Below are 12,986 nucleotides of genomic sequence, written 5' to 3'. Positions count from 1 at the left end.
CTTTCAGTCCTACATACTTGGTAACAAGATTAGACAAACAACACATGTAACTTTAATCTATTTGTCATACATCAAAACCTGATTATTAATACAATCTGCACCAACAGATGTAAGTTTTTAGCTATTAAATTTTATGTTAAGATTTTTTTTTTACATGTCATGTTATAGTTACTTCTATATTTTTATTTTACCTGGATATTTTACATGTTATGCTATGTTTTGTATATTTTTAACTTACCTACTACTAATCTATGCAAAGTTAGCTATATAAATTTTGATACTTTTATTATGTCATGGAACATTTGATATATGTATTTTTTATTACATGACTTTTATATATATATATATTTCATGCAATTAAGGATGAATGATATCTTTTGTCATTAAGCCTTTGATATATTATGATAATGATTTAATTTTAATTTGTTATAAATGTTAGAAATATATATCATTGATATGTTAGATACATATTTTTTTTGTTATAAATGTTACTTATTTTTTGGTTGGAAGAACAAAACAAGGTGAAGGACGAAGCTCCTGAGGTATGACAATTTGTATATTTTTTTTTTGTCCTTTGGACGATTTATTAGATTTGTTGTTTGGATATATATTATGACTTGTTGAACTTTGATATGTTTGGATATTATGATTTGTTGATCTTATTGTTGTTGGGATGTTGTTTAATTATGTATGAATATGATGTGTTTAATTTTGGATGACTTCTTTGAATGCTAATAGTATGTCTTGGATATGTTTAATTGTAGGATGAGTTGAATATGTTAATTATAGTATGTGTTGGATATGATGTGTTGTATGTTTGATATGTAAGCATGTAAACATGATAAAAATATTTAAAACAGGGAGAAGCTAGCAAATAATTTTGAGTTTTGTGAAGATTTGTCGCAGATCTACGATAAATCTAGATTAATTCATCCCAAATATGTGACAAATCTTGATTTGTCATAGATTTGGAATGAAAATATGCTTTTGTCAGAAATCTATGAGAAAAAAATATTTTTTTGATGTGGATTCTTAACAAATATGCGGTGTTTTTCGCGATGAAATTGAATTTGTTACAAATTTGGGATGAAAATCTATTTTCATCGCAGATCTATCATAAAAAAAGGAATTTTTTGGTTACGGCTTCTTCACAAATATGCAATGTTTTTTACTATGAAAAATAATTCATGGCTAATTTGGGACGAAATTATATATTCATCGCAGATTTGAGATTATAAAATTTACGAGGAATTAATTTTCATCCCATATTTGTAACAAAATCTCTTTGAAAATTAAAATTCATATCAAAAATTTGCGACGGTTTTTGATAATTTTGTCACAAAATTTAGTGACTGCAAGTCGACGAGGATTTTTTTTTCGTTGTAAATTTTGTTACAAAAAATTTTACATTCATCTCAGAATCTTTATGTTTTCTTAGTGAATTTATGACCTTACATATTTAGCAATTAAGCAAGATAGACTTGTTATCTCGTAATATTACTATCAACTACATAAAAGAATAATTACTCTCTGATTTTCCCGTTGAATGAGACAAACAACAACATTATATTCCACGATGAATGAGCCAAATAAGAACAGCCGACGTTGCAGGTTTAAACAGTCTAATAATTGATCGCATCCACGTTTAAAATCTCGCATGTAGTGTCACTCTCAACTTCCAATCCATGCTTTGCAAGCCCTTTAGATGGACACATTAAACCTGGGGAAAACTATCTCCTAACTCGTATGAAGACTACGCATGCACTGTGTTCTTCGCATCATCCACGATACTACAAACACGACTCTCGTGATCTGGCTGAGGAGTCCAAGTCTACTGCTGAACAACACACAGTTTGCAGTCTTAATTACGTGTCAGATATCAGTCTCTGAAACACTGTTCACCTATAGTTCCATCTCATCATTGCGGGAGGCAATGCTTTTGGCTTACATACAAAGTGTATAGTTCTATTGGTGCAGCAAAAAGTTGATGGACAGCCCTCGCACAACGTACAATAATTCTTCATTTCTTGTTTTTTTTTTTTGTCATTTTAATCCTGATTTTCAGCTCACCCTAATTTTGAAGATGAACAATTCAATCCTATAAAAATTTTCTATCAATCAAAACTATTAATAAAGCTCATCTAAATTAGTCAGTATTTTTAGATTCATTTTCCGCTAGAGGAAAAATCTCGTATAATGTGGTATAATTGAGATTTAAACATTAAATATCTAGTTACAGAGAATTTAATTATTACACCATTACCTACACATTAATTTCCCATTTTTCCGATTTCCTTATTAAGTCGAAATTAAAATAAACTCGTGAACTCCATCGATGATGTTAATTTTTAAAAATCAATACTACAATAATACTAAACCAAATTTTAAAATATAATACTGTTCTTTTAAATTTTGTTCTTACAGAATACCACAATGGAGGAGAGGTAAAATGGGGAACAATTGTGTCATTTTCAAATTTTAGAATTTAGATGCGTCTTTAATTTGGTGAATTTCACAACTAAGTGTCTAATACGCGAGTGGAATTTTACGTGATTATATTTCACAAAAGCTTTTGCATCGATTGATTTCCATGCACATGCTCGTATCATCGCTGCGGCAGTGATGAACGAAGAGTACTTTACATTTCGTAATCTCCAATATCTTCGATCTCCAAAGTAGAGGAAAGAGGAAGGTTCAGAAGCAAGTCCAGGAAGGCCAAGAGGATCACGCCGTGAGTCTTCTTCCTGTTGACGGTCAAGTACCAGGCCAGCATCTGTTCCAGCCACTCCCACTCGCTATCGCCGCGCGCCGCCACCATTGCCTCCATGGATCCTCTGAAATCGCCGTACGGGTCGTGCGACTCGATCACCGTCGCGACGCTCCCCTCGAAGGGGAGCAGGCCCTCCGAAGCTCGTGGCGCCACCAGCGTCGCGCTCGTGGAAGCTCCCGCGGCGGGCTCGAAGAAGAGCCTGTCGGACCGCAGCCCCCGAATTACGGCCTCCGCCGCGTCGTCGTAGCCGGATTCTTCCGCCGAGCGCGTCGAGTCGAGGTAGTCGAGGTAGTCGCGGTCCGATTCCGGGTCTCCCTCCCTGAAGGAGTGCGCCGCCCTCGCTAACCTGCAAGAAGGCCAAGGGAGGAGCGAAGGAAGAGGAAGAGAGGCAAAGCCTTGCTTCTTGGCCATGGTTTTCTTTCATGGAGATGGAGGTCGAGCCGAGCGAGGGTTTTTATTTAAAAAGCCGATTGCACGCATGTGAGCTGAGCCTCCTGCAGCAGCAGCAGCAGCGAGAGAGAGTCGAAATGATTCGTGCAACATGGATTGCATTCAAAAGGGGGAATTTTTGGTGGGCGCTTTCTGCTCTGTCCGGACGTGCAAGATCATTCAGGAGATCAGCCACGAGACCACGACCGACCCGTCGTCAATGGCTCGAGCGAAGCGATGATTTGTTCCTTTGCACTTTGCCATGCTCCAGGTGACTGACTGACAGCACCTTTCTTTTTTGCTTTGATTATTAGAAGGTGGCTCTGGCTGCAGCTTGGCTGCGAGTCCTTGAACGGACTCCTGCTTGTCAGTTTTGCAGGCTTGCAACTGGCTGCTACATGTTGGTGGGAGGACTGAGGACGCCGTGCCTGTGACCGGATGCTATTAGCTCGCTCTTTCACCGCTTCAAACAGCGGATCAATGACTGGCGCGTACGTAGTCATTTTTCTAAAGCATGAATTGACTTAATTATTTTCCATTCAAATAAAATCTATCTGTTGTTGATTTTGTTGATTAGATTAAGAAGAGAAAACAACAGTAGTGGAGTAAGTTTGATCTTCTGTAGACATCAATAGGCCAGAAGGCTGTCGTATCTGTGATCTGGATTATAGAAAAAAGAATAATCGTACACCATTATTTATCATCCTAGCTACTACGAGGACTAAAACCTATATCTATATCTAAGACTCAGAATCCGTTATAGTCTTGGACGATCAGAGAGTTGTCGCAGGAGGACTTCTCTGTGACGGCGACACTGCTGCCTGAGACAGATTTGCACGGCAAAGACGCTGATCGACAGTGTGGCAGCGATAAATGATGAGCACTTTGATTGGGTCATGTCGAACAGTCATTAGAGCTGAGAATATGTGATTACGCTTTCGTTTGCTAAGCTAATTGATGCACTACAAAAAAAAAAAAAAATAAGGCATTTTAGGACGAATTTTGAGACGAATTTTACAAAAAAATTCGTTGCAAAATTTTTTGGGACGAAATCAGGGACGAAAATTTTTTCGTCCCAAAATGTTTGATGCCAACTTTTGGAACGAATTATGATTTGTTGCAAATTCAGCAACGAATTTGGGGACAAAATTGGCAACGAATAAAATTTTCGTCCCCAAATTTGTCGCAAAAAAGGAACGAATAATTTTTTTGTTGCAAACTTAGCAACGAATTTGGGGATGAATTCAATTCGGAGGAAATAATTTTTTGTTGCCAAATTTGTCCCTATTTTTGCAACAAAATTGGGGACGAATTCAGTGACAAATTATTTTTTGTTGCTAAGTTTGTCCCTAATATTGCAACGAATTTGGGGACGAATTCGGTGACAAATTTTTTTTGTTGCCAAATTTGTCCCTAATTTTGCAACGAATAATAAATTTGTTGCAAAATTTTAAGCATTTGCGACAAATTTGGGGACAAAAATACTAATTTAATTAATAAATAAATTTTCGTCCAAAAATTCGTCCCAGAATCTGGGACGAATTTTGGGACGAATTTGTGGATTCGTCCTAGAATCTGGGACAAATTCTGGGACGAATCCACATATTCGTCCCAAATTCTGGATTCGATACAATTACGATAGAGTGGGAACAAATCGTTTTCGTCGCCAAATTCGTCCCTAATACTAAATTTTTTTTCCAGATTAAATTTCTTTTTGCAATTCAATCCATAGATACATAAACACCAAATTCAAATAACATTTATATACATTCAACACATCTTAATTTCACATACAAGAGTAATAATTGAACTCGATCAACTCATAATTCAACAAATATAAAGATCTCAACAAATTTTACAAAGATCTATCTTGTTCAAGCTTCTAGAAAATATTATAAAGTTCAACAATCAAATGTTATATAAGTCCATCATCCATCCAAGGAGGTAAATAAACTAAAAATACATCAAGTCATCTTCGTCTGCCCAAAAGCTTTGCACCCCTTCAAATCTCCTTTGCCTACATAACAACAAACAAATAAACTAGATCATGTGTAACAAGAAAGATTATAAATATAATACGAAATGCCCATGTAACAAGAAAGATTGGAAACAAGACATAACTGTGAAATTCCTTAAACATTCAAATAAATGTCCTATTTACCAACGATATGAACCATCCATGTCATAAAATTATAAGAAGTATCTTGAAGCTAAGTAAAAACATCGTAAATATGATACAACCTAATATAAATGGCACATCAAATTGTTATAATAATACCTATTTCACCATATCAATCAATAGCTACAAATATTCTATGTCCATGTGATCACATGGAGAGCATGAAAGATATTCTTAAAATTTCCTAACATATGAAAATAGCTCAAATGAAGAAAACACAAACTAATTAAACTTAATTTTTTTGTGATACAAGTGTTTTAGTAATCATGGTTACTTGGTTGTTAGGTAAACTCTAATCATAATTTGCAATTTGAACTAATAAAGCAGTAGTAATAAATTTCAATAAATTAAAAGCAATTAGAAAATAAATAAATAAATAAATAAAATTAAAAGTTTAACATGTTACTTAATACTTACTTTTTTTCTCGGACCTTTAGTTCGCCTCACCAACCCTGTTAAAAACAAATTGACAATATTAATTAAAATAAAAATTAGAAAAGTTAACAAGCCATTGATTAATGTGTAAAACAGTAAACATGAGACAAATAATCATCATACATAATTATGGAAAATTTCTTTAAATAAGCTAACAAAACTTACCCATCGTCAAAAATTAAAGTCATCATTATGATTATCATCCTCCTCCTCCTCCTCCTCCTCTTCCTCATTCTGCATTATACTTGAATTCTTATTATACATCCAACTTCGCTCATTCTGCATTTTACCTGAATTTAGCTATTTAGTTAAACATTATTAACAGAAATAAATCTTATCATTGAAGACAAAACAACAAAGAAAAGCTTATCAAAAAGAAGAAATACAATTAATCAACTATAAAATAATTATTTAAAGCTAACTTTATATACAGATCATTAAATGCATATTAATGAACTTAGAAATACCGAAAAGACGTGAACAAATACAGTTGTCTTCAACTACACTGAGATCATGCCAAATTGAAACCTGCACAAGCAACATTATCAATTATTATAGTATTATTCTAACAATTTTAATAGAGTTGAAGCAATTGTAATTAAATTGAAATAATAATATTTTAATGGAACAAAATTTGGAAAAAAAACAAAATTACTCTCTATATTAGAGCAATTGTGGATCAGAATTGACATTTTTTAGATGAAAAATAAAATATTTTGATAAGGATATTTTTGAGATAAAAAATAGAATAGGGTCGCTTATGTTTTTTTCTTTAAAAGAAAATCTTTTTAACAATAATAATAATAATGAGCACCCTTTGAATTTTGTATCAAAGAAAAAAAAACATGTCAACTCTATTGTAATTTGTCCCTCCATTAATTAATTCCAATCTAAAAACTATCCTACAAGTATTTGTAATGATAAAGAGGATCAGTACACAGAAAATCAAAGGTAAATTTATACCTATGGTATACTGGAGCTCCCCATACATTTAGGATTCGAAACCCTAGTATCAAAATTTTGCCCTAGTGTAGTTGAGATTTTATTACTTCCACACCCCTAAACTGTACATCTATATACAAGAAGAACTACAAATCTTTATCCAAAAACAGCCCTAAACCCTATTTCACAGATCATTGGTCATTGACATCTAAGTGATCAAGAGTTGCAGTGCTTTTCTTTGTTAACAAACAAGAATGAAGCCCTAAATTTCACAGATCAGTACTCCACCATTCCAAATCTTGCGACATCAGTGCTAGCAGCGGCGACTCGCGGCCAACTGCCGCCAGCCACGGCCAGGCGCGGCCAGGCGCTGACAGCCGCGGCCACGCGCGGCCAGGCGAGGCCAGCCGCGGCCTCGCGAGAAGAAGTGGGCAGATGTGGGAGAAAGGAGAGGGAAGAGGGGAGAAGGGAGAAGGGAGAAGGGAGAGGGTTACCTGTGCCGCAGCCGATCGGGAAGGAATCAGCCGCCGCAAGAGTTACAGTGAAGGGATGAGTGAAGGGGCAGATGGGTGGGAGGAGATTTTGTAACGACCCAATTTTCCCTATTTCAAGTTCTAAAAGTCCATAAAAATATTTGGAAATACCTTTAAAATATTCTAGAGATTTTTAGAAATTTTTAGAGTATTTTTACGTAATTTTTGGAGTTCGTTTGGTATTTTTACCAAGAGAAAGAAGTTTAAAAAAAAAAAGAGAAGAAATATGTTGAAGCCAGGTTTTGAACACACAACCTCGACCCGAGCCGAACCTCAGCCGAAACCAGCCCAACCAGCTGTGCTACACGATTTTGTTAACCTTATATGGAGCGAAATATATATATGCAGTAGCTGGAACGTTTGAAATAAATTGAAGAAAAAGGGGCGCGGCTGAGAATCGAAGCACAGACCTCTCGAGCAAAGCCAACGGACCAACTGGGCTAGCGATCGTTGCTAATTAAATAGGCAGCGGCAAATATATAAGCTATAGTTGGAACCAAAAATAACCCTAAGTATAAGGATTGGATTTCTTTTCCCTAAACCTATTTTTCTTTCTCCCGAAACCTCTCCTTTCTCACTCGCGACGGCGCCAACCCTTCTCGGCGAAAATCGCAGCACGCACCTAGGCGACTCCGGCGGCCGACGAGCTTCCTCCTCCGCGGATTCTTCACAAGTCCGAGCTTCTCTCGGCAAGGAGAGCGCGCGGGCACAAGAAAAGGCCGAGAGTTGCAAGTTTCCAAACCCTAGAACCTTCTTCCTCCTTCGGTTAGGGGCTCATCCGAACCCTAGGTCTTCCTCCGGTTGTAAGTCCAAGAGCAGCGAGGTGAGTTGCTACTCACCTGCAGTAGGATAGCTCCGAGATTTGTTTCCCTTGTTTCGATTTTTTTTGCTGTGTCCCGGTTCCGAGAGGAATCTGCTTATGCTGGTTTCGAATTTTGGTTGATGTTAGGGACCGTAGAACATATTCATAACGTTACTTGTTTTGTGTCAATCTGATGAAGCATGATTAGAGATTTCGGGTTGTATGGTGTTAGTTGCTGCCATGACTATTAATTCTGAATATTCTAGGGTGAATATGAAATCACCTCATTGTTGAGTAAGCTGGGTTTGTAATCTTGCTGTGTCAACCAGTTAGGTGTTAGGAAAGATGGGCATAAACAATTCCTTAGCTTGCCGTTCAGATTTGGGTTCGTGCCATGCAATGGGTGCAGAATTAGATGTGTCTTTTACCTTAGCAAATACAGATTTTTATGAGAACAACAAACAGTTCCTTGGGAGCTTAGAACAATGCATTCCTTTTAAGTGCAGTTTTTAGTTGTTCCATTGAATGCAGAATTCTACATTATAGCTTAGTTTTTCCCTTGATTTGAGATGCACATGAATAGTTTAGAATCCGTATACTGCTCAAGTTTGAGTATACTATACTGCTCGTGCAATCTTAATATCAATTATTCACTTATAAGTATACTGCTCGTGTATCTTCCCTTGCTATCAACTGTTCACTTATACAGATTTTGATAAGTATATGCACGAGCAGATTTCATAAATTGAGCAGTATTTTATTTCTTTAGAATTTGTTTCATGTCAAGTTTAGTTTTAGTTTAACATGAACAGCCTTGTTTTTATGATTTGGAGTTAGCTTGTAGTGCAGAATTTTGTAACATTCACAGCGCAGATTTGTACTAGTCTTATATGCAGATTTTCTAGTTTTCATTTGCTATTATTGAGCATGTGCAGTTTTTAATTGCTATGAGTTGAGCATGATCAGTTTTCTTTATTACTAGATACACATGAGCAGTTTTTTTTTAGTTTTTATTTGCTATTTTAATAAGCATGAACAACCATGTATTCTAGTGGGAAAATAAGAGTTCTATCAAATTCTTTTAGAAGCATTAACAAGTAAAAAGAAAGAAAAAGAAAAGAAAGAAAAGGCCAAGGCCTTAAGTAAATCCCAAAGTCAAGACTTTATGGATTTTGGCACATAGGATGCTATTAAAATGCCAAGGCATTTAAAGAAGAAGTATTTAAGATAAAAAGTATTTTACTTTTAAGAAGAGGCTAGTACCCGACTTCCAAGGTTGTCGTTAAACAAATCCAGGTGTCCAATTCCAAGGTCTGCTCTTTTAGGATTGGCGGCTCGCTACCCCAACCTATTAGGGAACGCGCATAAAATGGTACTATGCCTGGGCCCAAGAGAAGTTGATTATTATTTTCAAGTATTAAAGTATAAATTTTAAACAAGTGAAATAAAAGAATAAGTTTAGAGTAAAGAAGTAAGTTTCACTTTGTTTTAAAGATCAGCAAGTTTAGCTTTCTTTTATGCTAGCAACTTTTACATGTTTAGTTTCTTACATGTTATTTATTTGCTAGTTGATGAGCATGTTTTGCTTAATATGTTAGCATTCCAGTTAGTTTGCTTTCTTTATTAGCTTATGAGCATGATTAGCTACACATGTTTAGTATATCAGATAGTATGATGTCTTCTGTTAGTTGATTTCTTTGCTATTTATGAGCATGAGTAGCTTTACATATTAGCATTCAGTTTAGCATGTTTTTATTTGTATACATGCATATCGAGTTTTTGTGAGTTAGATAGCACTCACTAAGCTTTATGCTTATAGACTGCACTTTCTCCTACTGCAGATAAAGGAAAAGTTAAAGTATGAAAGGAAGGCGACAAGGAGATGCTGTGACGGTGTGTGATGCCAGGACTATGGAGAGACCTTGGGACTTAGCTTAAAAAATTATTAAGATTGCTTCCGTCGAATTGTTAAAAGAATTTAGAATTTGTATAGGTTATTTTCATTGGAGTGTTTTTATCATGCATTGATAGAGTTACTTCTTTCAGTATTTTGATTCTTTTTCATATATATAAACTGCGTGGTTGTCTAATATATGTTCCAGCCGCCTGTGGCTGATGTATACAGTGTTTGTATATCAGTTTAAGGTCATCGGTACAGGGGAGATTCTGCCGAAATTTTTCGGTAGAGTTTCCATGTGGTTTTTTTAATCACACCGGTTAAGTAGTTAAGTAGCGTCCACCTTTAGAGAGTAGTAGTAGTGTAGAAGGTGGGTCGTTACAGTTGGTATCAGAGCAGTTCTCATTCTCCAGCATCACACACACATCAGCATCAGCCTTGCCGTCTTCAAGTAAGAAAGTATTTAAGTTTTCTTTCTTATGCTTTCTTTATTATTTGCAGTATAGAGTATTTGCTTGTATGCGCTTTAGTAAGATAGAAGTTTTCTTTCTCTTTTATCCATATACCTAATTTTGGTTAGAAAGGATAGAGAATATATCAAGTCTTTCTTTTTCTTTGCATAATTAGATGTCAAGAAGAGGACGTCCCCGTACCGCTCGTACTGAGGGTCGAGCTCAGGAGAACGAAGAGCCCAGAGCAGCTGAACCAAATCTCTCTGAAGTTGTTGCTCAACTCCAGAGACAAGTAGCAGAGCAGCAACAAGTGATTGCCAATCTGATGACCAATCAGAAGCTAGTTCCTCCCACTCCCCCCAACCATCAATGTGGAAACCCCAGTGGTGACTGAAGTCCCATCAGCTACCCTGGAAGTCGCCACAGCACCTAGGAGACAAGAAGCATATCTGATACAATGGTTGAAACTGAAACCAGAGAGCCTCTCAGGCACTACTGAGCCCTGGGATACCCAGTCTTGGTTCAAGACACTAGAGAGCACAATGGAGCTTCTTGACTAGCTAGAAGTCGAGAAGGTTAAGTGTGCCTCTTTCTACCTATCTGTAGATGCTCGTATGTGGTGGGAGCGAGTTAAGAGTAGGAGAGTAGTCAACCAGATGAGCTGGGTTGACTTTGAGATAGAGTTTTATGAAGAGTTTTTCCGCCAACGGATCACCAATAAACATTATGAGGAGTTTATAGAATTTAGACCAGGTGACCTACCAGTAGGAGAAGCGGTCAAAAGATTCAACAGGCTAGCTCGTCTTTGCCTAGAGTTAGTAAGTACAGAGAAAGAACGAGTTAGACTGATGCTCCGAAGGCTGAGACCAGAACTAGCACTTAATGTGAGTAAGGAAACTCACCGACCATAGATTAGTAAAGAGTTGGTCAGCAGGGTATTAGTGAGCACTAGCTGAACAGCACCGGGGCACAACGAGCGCAACATAAGCCAGTCAAGATCGAAGACAAGACAGTGGGGAGTCAGAAACCCCAGTTAAGTAATTAGAACTAGAAAGACAATGATAACAAGAAAGACCCAAGCAGGAAGATGTTCGGGTAGTCTGTGAGTACCCAGAGGTATTCCCAAAAGAGCTACCTGGATTACCTCCCAGCAGATAAGTGGAGTTTGAAATTGAATTAGTTCCTGACACCAGCCCAATTTCAAAAGCTCCTTATCGAATTTCTCTAGTAGAGCTAAAAGAGTTGTTCATTAAAGAGAAAGACGGATCTATGCGGATGTGCATAGATTATAGAGCTCTGGATCAAGTGACCATCAAGAACAAGTATCCAATGCCAGGATCGATGATTTATTTGATCAATTGAAAGGGGCAACAGTGTTCTCCAAGATAGATCTGCGCTCGGGTATCATCAGTTGAAAGTGAAGGAGAGTGATATACCGAACAGCTTTCAGGACTAGATACGGATACTACGAATTTGTAGTCATGTCTTTTGGTGTGACTAATGCGCTGCGGTTTTCATGGATCTAATGAACAGAGTGTTCAGAGAATACCTTGACAAGTTTGTCATTGTGTTCATCGACGACATTCTAATCTATTCCAGAACCCCAGAGGAGCATGACACGCACTTGAGAATAGTCCTGCAGACCTTTCAGCAAAAGCAGCTGTATATTAAATTCTCAAAGTGCGAATTCTGGTTAGATCAGGTGGCATTTCTAGGCCACATAATTTCTAAAGAAGGTATTCAAGTGGATCCAGCCAAAGTAGAAGCGGTCAGCAACTGGAGGAGACCCAAGAATGCCAGGGAGATCAGAAGTTTCCTTGGTTTAGCTGGGTATTACAGGAAATTCGTGGAAGACTTTTCCAGAATAGCCTCTCCACTAACAGCCCTTACCAGAAAGAACAAGAAGTTTGAATGGTCAGATAAATGTGAACAGAGTTTCCAAGAGCTCAAGAAGAGACTGACCAGTGCTCCTATTCTGACTGTTCCAGAAAATGACAGGAGTTTTGACATCTACAGTGATGCTTCCAAGATGGGCTTAGGAGCTGTACTCATGCAGGAAGGAAAAGTGATAGCTTATGCTTCCAGACAACTCAAAGATTATGAAAAGAACTACCCACTCATGATCTTGAGCTGGCAGCTGTGGTCTTTGCACTAAAACTCTGGTGACATTATTTGTATGGCGTTCAGTGCAGAATTTTCACAGACCATCAGAGTCTTAAGTACTTCTTCACTCAGAAGGACTTAAACATGAGACAGCGTAGGTGGCTAGAGTTGGTCAAAGATTATGACTGTGAAATCCTCTACCACCCAGGCAAAGCTAACAAAGTGGCAGATGCACTAAGTAGAAAATCCAATCACCGATGTCTTTGTCATCATTAGCCCTACCACTACGTAAGGAGTGTCAGATTTTGGAATGGAAATTATTTATGGACAACTCTACGTTGACCTTAGAGTCTACCTTGCGAGGAGATATGAAAGCAAAGTGAAGATCCGGATATCCAAAGGATCAAGCAAGGGATACAAGAAGAAGGAAATTCGAATTTCGAG

The 12,986-nt window shown here is 37.2% G+C and overlaps 1 protein-coding gene and 1 long non-coding RNA gene across 2 annotated transcripts; both read right to left on the bottom strand.

Annotated features, from left to right (window-relative positions):
• Positions 1-2,638: 2,638 nt before the first annotated feature.
• On the bottom strand, positions 2,639-3,181 carry LOC122048454 (transcription repressor OFP13-like). The gene has a single exon (XM_042610018.1). It carries the CDS (start codon positions 3,179-3,181, stop codon positions 2,639-2,641), a length of 543 nt encoding a protein of 180 aa, XP_042465952.1.
• Positions 3,182-6,067: 2,886 nt separating this feature from the next.
• On the bottom strand, positions 6,068-7,291 carry LOC122049289. Its single transcript, XR_006130908.1, has 3 exons — positions 7,250-7,291; positions 6,281-6,341; positions 6,068-6,103 (listed from the first exon to the last, which is right to left on the bottom strand). It is a non-coding gene; the product is annotated as an uncharacterized LOC122049289 (long non-coding RNA).
• Positions 7,292-12,986: the final 5,695 nt, after the last annotated feature.

The sequence above is a fragment of the Zingiber officinale genome, chromosome 2B (assembly GCF_018446385.1).
Source record: "Zingiber officinale cultivar Zhangliang chromosome 2B, Zo_v1.1, whole genome shotgun sequence".
Classification (NCBI taxonomy): domain Eukaryota; kingdom Viridiplantae; phylum Streptophyta; class Magnoliopsida; order Zingiberales; family Zingiberaceae; genus Zingiber; species Zingiber officinale.
Note: the sequence above shows the minus strand (reverse complement) of the source record. Positions and strands in the feature narration are given on the sequence as shown.

Excerpts from the sequence above, each read along its gene's own strand:
- LOC122048454 (XM_042610018.1), bottom strand. The coding sequence starts at position 3,181 with ATGGCCAAGAAGCAAGGCTTTGCCTCTCTTCCTCTTCCTTCGCTCCTC.